This window comes from Crotalus tigris, unplaced genomic scaffold (assembly GCF_016545835.1).
Source record: "Crotalus tigris isolate CLP2741 ecotype Arizona unplaced genomic scaffold, ASM1654583v1 scf7180000018068.1947079, whole genome shotgun sequence".
Taxonomy (NCBI): domain Eukaryota; kingdom Metazoa; phylum Chordata; class Lepidosauria; order Squamata; family Viperidae; genus Crotalus; species Crotalus tigris.
In genome coordinates, this window is record NW_024096805.1 from 795,316 (window position 1) to 805,332 (window position 10,017).

The 10,017-nt window shown below is 44.5% G+C and overlaps 1 protein-coding gene across 1 annotated transcript in view; it reads left to right on the forward strand.

The window, feature by feature from the left end:
• Positions 1-9,645, forward strand: part of ST8SIA1 (ST8 alpha-N-acetyl-neuraminide alpha-2,8-sialyltransferase 1) — a 33,569-nt gene extending 23,924 nt beyond the window's left edge. Inside the window, exon 5 of the mRNA XM_039347368.1 lies at positions 7,295-9,645. Within this exon, the coding sequence (XP_039203302.1) occupies positions 7,295-7,763 (469 nt within the window). The 3' untranslated portion in view covers positions 7,764-9,645. The remainder of the gene's footprint in view (positions 1-7,294) is intronic.
• Positions 9,646-10,017: the final 372 nt, after the last annotated feature.

The window sequence follows — 10,017 nt, forward strand, 5'->3', positions numbered from 1 at the left end:
CTCACGTCAGAGTCTGGCCTTGGTCCAAAGAGATTGAAATATGCTTATTTTTTTAGCACTGTAAAAAAAAATTGCAGTCCTTTGCTTGTTGGTATTATGGTAGATTAAAAGTGTAAGCAGTCTTCCCCCTGACACTGATCAAAATTTTAACATCTTAGCTAGATACACCCACCCGGTTTTCTCTTCTGCCCCCATTCTGTTTTCTTATATAACTTTTTTAACTGCAAAGCACCGCATATGTGCATTTATACTTACTTTCGAAATAAGGCCAGTTAATCCTTTTTCTTGCAAAAGAAGAGCTATTTGGCGCAACCCAGAGTGCTTCTGTTTCTATAAATATGCAGTCTTTCCCCTGTACCCACTGTAACTATTACATCTTTTCATCCTATACTATGTCTATTTCAGGATAAGGTTATAATTTTGTACTCTTCAATTTTGTACTTGAAGAGTAGCTCTTGCTGAATATCTGGCTGTCTTGCTTTCTCTTTGGGTGATTTTTTTTTCCTATTCATTTCCCTCCCCCCCCCCCATTATCTGTTTTCTATGGTTGGTGATCTCTGTTTTGTTAAGATAAAATTTGAGGTCGCCCAAGTTTCCTGGTCTGCATTTTCCGTTCAGTTAAGAGTTAAAAACTGTGATCTGGTGGAGACTTCTGCAAGCCTCTGGAGGCTATCCCCAAGTTTGGAGACTGACACAAAGCTGTGAGGATGACTCTGGATATTTTCAAACATCCATGGTTGTCCCAGAGGTGCTTTTCCAAAAGGTAACTGGATTTTCTTGGGTTTTTTCATATAATAATAATAACAACAACAACAACGTTGGAAGGGACCTTGGAGGTCATCTAATCCAACTCCCTGCTCAAGCAGGAAACCCTATACAATTTCAGACAAATGGCTGTCTAGTCTCTTCTTAAAAACTTCCCGTGTTGGAGCATTCACCGCTTCTGGAGACAGGTTGTTCCACTGGTTAATTGTTCTAACTGTCAGGAATTTTCTCCTTAGTTCTAGGTTGCTTCTCTCCTTGGTTAGTTTCCATCCGTTGCTTCTTGTCCTGCCTTCAGGCGCTTTGAAGAATAGCTTGACTCCCTCTTCTTTGTGGCAGCCCCTGAGATACTGGAACTCTGCTGTCATGTCCCCCCTCGTCCTTCTCTTCGTTAAACTAGACATACCCAATTCCAGCAACCGTTCCTTATGTGTTTTAGCCTCCAGTCCCCTGATCATCTTTGTTGCTCTTCTCTGTACTCTTTCTAGAGTCTCAACATCTTTTTTATGTCGTGGTGACCAAAACTGGATGCAGTATTGAAACGGATTCATTCCTCATGCAGGCAGGAGTCGCAAGAAGATTCCTGGGCATGGAGGGGGGGAGGGAAGGAAGGAAGGAAGGGACAATGAGAGGGAGGGAAGGAAAGAAGGACTCTCATGCCGCGACCCTTCCCCAGCTGTGTTTCTTACCTGTTTGTCACTGCCACCCGTGTGCATACCTGAGCTGTTTTTTGTCCTCTCCTCTCTTGCCCCTTCTCCTCCTTTTACTTTCGTTGCAGCTCCAGCTGATTCTTCCTCCTCCCCCCAAGGCTGCGTCTTTTTTCTCTCCCTCTCCTGCCCAAAATGCCTTCTTTTATAGCCTCCTGTCTCCGCCCCCTCCTCCTCCTCTCTCTGTTCCGGGTGTGCCGGAAGTGCTGATACTGGGGCCTTTGCCTCGCCCCAGCAGCTCTGCAGCTCCCGAGGATTCTCTTAAGGGAAGTCCTGCGCTGCGCTGCCTTGGCCCATTCTCTACCCCGCTACCCTGGGCTGGGCAGGGCCACGTACCATCTGCCACATTGCAGTGTACCACAGATGGTACGTGTACCACCGGTTGAAAAGCCCTGGCTTACCATGGCATTCATCCTAATGGTTGTGTCAGGAAGATTGGCTTAAAAGTGATTTAATGAAGAAAACAGTTCTTAACAATGGGCGTTCAAGTACTAGGCCTTTGCTCGAGCTGCTGTTTCACACAACAGCTGCACTCTGGAGCCAAGATCCAAGTCGCCTTTATGAAGCCACAGCCCCGTCATCCAGCAGTTGCTCAACGTGAGTCATTTTGCAGACAGGCAAGCTTTGTAGCAGTTGTTGAGCTACAGCGGTTTTTTTAAAAAAAAAATTTTTGTGAGGGCACTCATGCCACATGCTAGTTTAATTTCACCTAAGATCCTTCCTTCTGTCTTCAATCTGTGGTTGCTTCAGTTACTTTCAGTTACTTTCCTGACGTCTCTGCAGCTTCTTTAAGGAAGTGTGTGTGCCACGAAAATGCCACTGTTTTGATTCTGCAGGGTGACCTAGATTGACTCTGGGATTTTCCAGCTGGCAAAGAGAAGGGAATGCAGAGACAGGAGAATTGCCTGCCAGCTACTCTTCCCTGCAGCAAATGAGCGTTTCTCTTCCTTGCATTTCTGAGAAAGTCAGGACATTTAAGGTCAGTGTTTCTCAACCTTGACAATTTTAAGGCATGTGGACTTCAACTCCCAGAATTCCACAGCCAGCAATGCTGGCTGTGGAATTCTGGGAGTTGAAGTCCACATGCCTTAAAATTGTCAAGGTTGAGAAACACTGTTTAAGGCGAACTTTTTCGCCAAGGGGAAGGAGAGGCTATGTAGATCTCTATTATTTAACTCTGCAATATCCCAAGGAACTTCAGATAGGAATGTAACTGTAGGGAAGAGGATAGATTTCGGAATAGGTTTATTGTGTAAGGAGTAGAGCGATGGCCTAACAAAGGGGTCTTCAAACTTGGCCCTTTGATGACTTGTGGACTTCAACTCCCAGAATTCCTCAGCCAGGCGTGCCTGGCTGAGGAATTCTGGGAGTTGAAGTCCACAAGTCATCAAAAGGCCAAGTTTGAAGACCCCTGGTCTAACAGTTGGATTGGGGACATTTAACAGAGATACAGAAAGTGCAAGGAGTTAGACTGTACGTTGACTGGATTACAAAATTTCACTTTGGCAATTGCAGCCAGTTACGAACAGGAATTGCAGTTTTAATCAACAATGTGCGGGTGGTCCTCGACTTAACAACAGTTCATTTAGTGACCGTTCAAAGTCACAACACCACTGAAAAAAAGTGACTTACAACCGTTTTTCACAATTAACGACCGTTGCAGCATCCCCATGGTCCCGTGATCAAAATTCAGCCGCTTGGCAACTGACTCGTATTTATGACGGTTGCCGTGGCCCGGGATCATGTGATCACCTTTTGTGACCTCCCTGACAAGCAAAGCCAATGGGTAAATCAGAATCACTGAACAACAGTTTAAGTAACTTAAGAGTTGCAGTCATCCACTTAACAACCGTGGCAAGAAAGGTCATAAAATGGGACAAATTCACTTAACAATTTGTCTTCCTTAGCAATGGAAATTCTGGCTCAATTGTGGTCATAGGTCAAGGACTAACTACCTGTATTTCCCTAGCACAGGGGTAGGCAAGCTTCGTTCTTTTATGACTCGTGGACTTCAACTCCCAGAATTCCTGAGCTAGCGTGACTCAGCTTGGAAACCTCTCCATTTCCCCTCAGCACGGCTGGCTCAGGAATTCTGGGAATTGAAGTCCACGAGTCATAAAAGAGCCAGGGTTGCCTACCCCTGCCCTATACCGTTCCAGACAAGTGGCTGTCCGATCTCTTCTTAAAAGCCTCCAATGATGGAGTACCCACAACTTTTGGAGGCAAGTTGTCCCACTGCTTAATTGTTCTGTCAGGAAATTTCTCCTCAGTGCTAGGTTGCTTCTAGAACGAAGGAGAAATTTCCTAATGTTGAGAGCAATAGACCAATGGACTAGCTCAGGGGTAGGCAATCTTGGCTCTTTTATGGCTCGTGGACTTCAACTCCCAGAATTCCTCAGCCAGCATGGCTCAGCATGGCAACCTCTCCCTTTCCCCTCAGCATTGCTGGCTCAGGAATTCTGGGAGTTGAAGTCCACGAGTCATAAAAGAGCCAAGGTTGCCTATCCCTGCCCTATATCAGGGCTCCTCAACCTTGGCTAATTTAAGACTCGTGGACTTCAACTCCGAGAATTCCTGAGCCAGCATGGAAACCTCTCCCTTTCCCCTCAGCATGGCTGGCTCAGGAATTCTGGGAGTTGAAGTCCACGAGTCTTAAATTAGTCAAGGTTGAAGAGCCCTGATATAGGTCAGGGGTAGGCAACCTTGGCTCTTTTATGACTGGTGGACTTCAACTCCCAGAATTCCTGAGCCAGCCATGCTGAGGGGAAAGGGAGAGGTTTCCATGCTTAGCCATGCTGGCTCAGGAATTCTGGGAGTTGAAGTCCACGAATCATAAAAGAGCCAAGGTTGCCTACCCCTGCTCTAGCAGTTCTAGGGAATTCTAGCAATTCTTCACTCTTCTGCGTCTCCTTGGTTGCATTCTTACAACATAAGCCTTAAAGCTAGCTTTAAAAATCTGTTATATTTTCATAGCATGCGGCGCCCAAAGAATACTCCACTGATCCAGCCATTCCCTCTTAGCCCTAGGAAGAAAACAATGGCCAACCACTTCCAAAACTGTGGCAAAGAAAACCTCAGGATCTTGTCTGGGCAATTGCCAGGAGACAGGAACGACTCAAAGACACCCACAGAGAAATTATCCTAACGTGGTACCCCAACTAGCCTGAATCTGTGACGTTCCCCCCTTGAAACAAATAAGAGTAGCCCAGATTATAAATGTTGCTGTTATTAAATTTGACAGCTACTAATTCTCAGAGACGCAAGACCAGACTGTGTGTTTTCTGTACACTCTAGGCTTAATTCATAGTTTAAAAATAAAATAACAGCGTTGTCAAAAATTGGAAGACGTTATATAAATTGAATAGCCTGACATCTGCTATCCTTAAATAGACAAGAGACAGACAGACAGAAAGGGATATAATTTCCGTGTTTTGCTTTTTTTAACTGTTAAAGTTTCTGTTTTAGTTTCTAGTGATACTTTTCATGTTTTTCCTATTTCTTAAGAATTTTTTTTCTCTTTGTTTTTGTCTGTATTTTTTCTAAATAGTTGAATATAGGTCATTTATATACAGTAGCTCAGAGAGCATCAAGAATAGATTAACCCTGAGCTACATATGTTCCATTTCACTAGAAAGAAATAATTCCCATCTTAGCATAACCTTTATTAAGATAACCATTCTCCCTGGGGTACATCCGGATCCCCTGCTGAGGTCACCAGGAGACCTTCAGTTTCGGAAATAAAATCTGATGTCAAAAGGATATCAAAATCTGACATCCTTCAGTGTCCTGTAGGTTTCCAGGCATCAATCTCTTTCAGATCTCAGAAAGAAGACAGGATAGGAAGAAGAGCTTATTTCTTGGGTCCAACAGTCCTGGAGCTGACCTAAATAAATGCTATTTCAATATTAAAATGCAAGCAGAATCCCATTTCAGAAATGATTAGATAATGAGGAACAGCTGAAGATACCTCTGCTTCTCCCAACCCTTCTAGAGCAGGGCTTTTCAACCTTTTCACCCATTGTACCACTTTTAGGATATGGCAACATCCGAGTACCACCAGTCGCCTAACAAGGTGTCAAAAACTTGACCAAAAAAAAGGAAAAAAGTGATAAAGTACAGGTAGTCCTCGACTTACAACAGTTCGCTTAGTGACTGTTCGAAGGTACAATGGCACTGAAAAAAGTGTCCCCCAAGCCACAGCCGAGCAAGACACCTGCCTGCCCACCCGGCGGCGCTCTTCCTCCTGTCTGAGGTTTTCATTGCTGTGAGTATTTCTGTTGAGGATTGGCAGTGGGGGTGGGGTGGGGTTTTTTGGTTTTTATTCCCCCCCCCCCCCGTCTGCTGGGTGGTTGCAGCAGGTTTTGGTCACTTCAGATGACCCTGGGACACTGTGACCATCATAAATATGAATCAGTTGCCAAGCATCTGAATGTAAATCACAAGACCCTGGAGATGCTGCAACATTCCAGCTGATTGGCGCTTATTCTGGGCTCAGCAGAAGCACCAAGATCAGCGCCAAGTTCCAGCTGCAGCCTGGCACTGATCCTGGTGCTTCCACTGAGCCCTGACAGCCCTGAAGAAGCGCTGATCCTGGCGCTTCCACTGAGCCCTGACAGCCCTGCAGCTCCAGCCATCTCTCGCTCAGGCTTGTGCGGTGCTGCCACCGGTTCAGCTCATTCCCCTCCCCCGCTACAACTTTTCTAGGATGGTCACGTACCACCTGCCAGGTGCCAATGTACCACAGGTGGTACCCGTACCACTGGTTGAAAAGCCCTGTTCTAGAGGAGTGAGATAACCAGTTTGATCTAGGCCAGGGGTAGGCAATCTTGGCTCTTTTATGACTCATGGACTTCAACTCCCAGAATTCCTGAGCCAGCCATGCTGAGGGGAAAGGGAGAGGTTTCCAAGCTGAGCCATGCTGACTAAGGAATTCTGGGAGTTGAAATCCATGAGTCATAAAAGAGCCAAGGTTGCCTACCCCTGGTCTAGTGATTAAGGCACCAGGCTAAAAAACAGGAGTCTGTGAGTTCTAGTCCTGCTTTAGCCATGAAAGCAGGACTATTTGATCTAAAAGCACCAGGCTAGAAAGTTGGAGATGGCGAATTCTAGTTCTGCTTTACGCATGAAAACCACCTTTTTATGACTTTGGGCCAATCATCAGGCGACTGTGAGTTCTAGTCCCGCCTTAGGCATGGAAGCCAGCTGGCTGACTTTGGGCCAATCATCAGGAGACAATTGAGTTCTAATCCCGCCTGAGCCATGAAAACCAACTGGATGGGTCAATCACGAAATTCACTTAACTGTCTTACTTAGCAATGGAAATTTGGGGCTCAATTGTGGTCATAAGTTGCAGACCACCAGTAGCTACCATTTTATAGAATGCTTAGGACAGCCCTCTCAGAAACCCAAGACTTACCATCTGCATTGATTTAAATTAACCTGCTTTCTTATTGCAATGTTTGTCAACTGTGGCTACTCTAAGATGCGTGGACTTCCACTCCCAGAATTCCTGAAGCCCACGCACCTTAAAGTGGCCTTGGTTGGGAAGCACGAGCTTATTTCTTTGATCCTAGTTGCAGTGAGACCCTAAATCTTCACTAACTTTGACAAGTTATTCTTGTCGATATTTTGTGGGACTTTCCATAGTCTGCTTTGAGTAGTTGGTAAAGCATGAACTTACCATTTAACTTTCTTTTTCTTTCTTTTTCTTTTTATTTCCTTTTCTTTCTTTTTCTCTTTCTTTCTCTCTTTCTCTTTTCTTCCTTCTCTTCTTCTCCTCTCCTCCCCCTTCCCTTCCCTTCTCTTCTCTTCTCTTCTCTTCTCAGATTCCAGAATCTTCTTTGGTCCCGAAAAACATTTGTGGACAGCGTTGAAGTCTACAACCAGAGCTACATCTATATGCCAGCTTTCTCCATGAAAATAGGGACTCAACCTTCTCTCCGAGTGTACTATACCCTCACTGACGTGGGAGCCAAGCAAAAGGTGATCTTTGCCAACCCTAACTTCCTACGGGACATTGGCAAGTTTTGGAAGAGCAAAGGGATTCACGCTAAGCGGCTTTCAACCGGCCTCTTCTTGGTCAGCGCAGCTCTTGGTCTTTGTGAAGAAGTGACAATTTATGGTTTCTGGCCCTTTTCAGTGGACCTCCATGGGCGGTATATTAGCCATCATTACTACGATAACATCTTGCCAGATTCCGGCTTCCACGCCATGCCGGAGGAATTCTTACAGCTGTGGTTTCTCCACAAGAGAGGAATCTTACGAATGCAGCTGGAGGATTGTGAGGATTCTTGATTTTGCTCTACAAAGGAGCACAAAACGTTTGTGTTTTTACAGTTGCCGATGTTTACTTGATTTGCCATCGGCATAAAGAACAAACCAAGGAATATTGTGGGGTGGGGGTGGGTGAGAGGGGTTTGTGGAAACCTTTTAACAAATGTGCATGCTATTGTAGGGAAAATAGCACGAAGGAACATTAGATATGTCCAGTGCCTTCAGTTCATAAAAAATTAATAAAGATGCAACATCTCCAGGGGGGCTGCTTCCCCCCCCCCACAGCCGAGCATGCATCCAAGATGCATTTTTAGTAAATTAAAAATTGATGTAGCCCAACCCGTTAATCAAAAGTAGCTGTTTCGGTATTTATTGGTGCTTAACGTTTTACTTTTACTGAATTACAATTGATATCTTACATTGGAGAAATGGATGGGAATGTTTGAGAATATTTGAACAGTCGGCAACTTATCAGGACCTGCTGAGGGTCAAAAATCACATCACTCAAGAAGGGCCTTGTTAGGAGAAACATAGATTACCAGGATAGGTTAACAAACATTACTTAAAGGATGATTGCTATTAACATCAGTGTTCCATAGATGCTTGGCTTAATTCAATTTGAGTTTGCTCCAATCTTATTTAAAGTATACAGTGTTTGTGTGTGTGTGTGCATGTACACACACACACACAAACACACGTGCAGCATATACATGTATGTATGTCTGTGTATATATACATACACATACATATAACAACGTACATTAAAAGTTTTAACTGCAGTGATAAGAACTGAAACTATAACAACAGAGAAAACTAAAAGAAAACAGAAATAAAAGAAAAGCTAAAAGCGCCGTAAGAAAAAAAGTTAGAAGGAAGTGCGAAACAGGGAAATTAATGATATATACCAAGGGGAGGCAACGTTGGCTCTTTTATGACTCGTGGACTTCAACTCCCAGAATTCTTGAGCCAGTATGGCTCCTCTTGGAAACCTCTCCCTTTCCCCTCAGCATGGCTGGCTCAGGAATTCTGGGAGTTGAAGTCCACGAGTCATAAAAGAGCCAACGTTGCCTACCTTTGATACATACAAAGAAGTAGGTTGCAATAGTCTTCCCAGCAGGTATAAGCACAATGATATTTTAACCTCCCTCTCTAATGTCACATCACGACATGCTGCATCTTGGTGAAAAACTATGCTGTCTATTCATCAAAACCATAAGTCACAAGGCAGCACTGATGTTCCCTATTTTGGGCAATGAAACTTCTGCAAGACAACAAGCAAGCTTAGAGAGCACCAAGGACCCCTCATTTTCAACCCTGAACTACAAATGTTCTCTTTTATTGGTACAAGGTGATGGGTTTCATTTTAGGCCAAAAGTCCATCGCAGGGTTTCCACTCACCAATACGTGTAGATCTTCTCCTTTCTCCAATCAGAATAGTCCCTTTGCCCACCTCAACAAGTTCTGTCACCGTCACCACCCACTCTTCCAACCTAACAAAAACAATTTTGCATGAAATTATATTTCCGTTTTACTCTGGAGCTGGAATAGCAGAATAACCCTGGGCCAAATGACTGGCGGTGTGGAGTGAAAGAGAACACCTTTTAAGTTTTTCCTCCATCTTAGTCTCCATTTCAGGAAGCTGCACAGATTTAAGAAATGTTACGTCATAGGGAGCACTTCCTGACATAAACATAAGGCAAGACTTAAGGCAAGATCAGCTTGGCCATGTAGCACTTCTTGTATTTAGATATGAGGTGCAAAAATGATCCCCGGTTAGCTAGGATCAAGTCCAATTACTGGTTAGCCCAGTGGTTTTCAACCTTTTTAATGCCGCGACTTCCTACCGGTCGTAAGTTGAGGACTACTCAACTGGTCGTAAGTCGAGGACTACTCAACTGGTGCAGCACCGTTTGCAGAATGGGACTTTTGGCGGGCTCAGCAGGGCAGAGACAGCCTGGACAATTCCTATTGGCTTTTGAAAGCCAATAGAATTAGACTCTATTCAAGAGAGTCTCTTCTATTGGCTTTCAAAAGCCAATAGAATAAAAGGGAGTAGCACAGCTAAGGAAAAGGGGGAGGGGAAATGGTGATTGCATTGTTTGGCGACCCCCGTGAAATGGTTGTTGGACCTCAAATGGGGTCCCGACCCACAGGTTGAGAACCACTGGGTTAGCCCAATACGAGCCTTGAGAACAAGGTCATGTTAGTAAAATGTAGGCAACTTAGAATTAGCAGTGCTCCGGCTTCAGATTATGAATCATCCTTGAGAGCCATG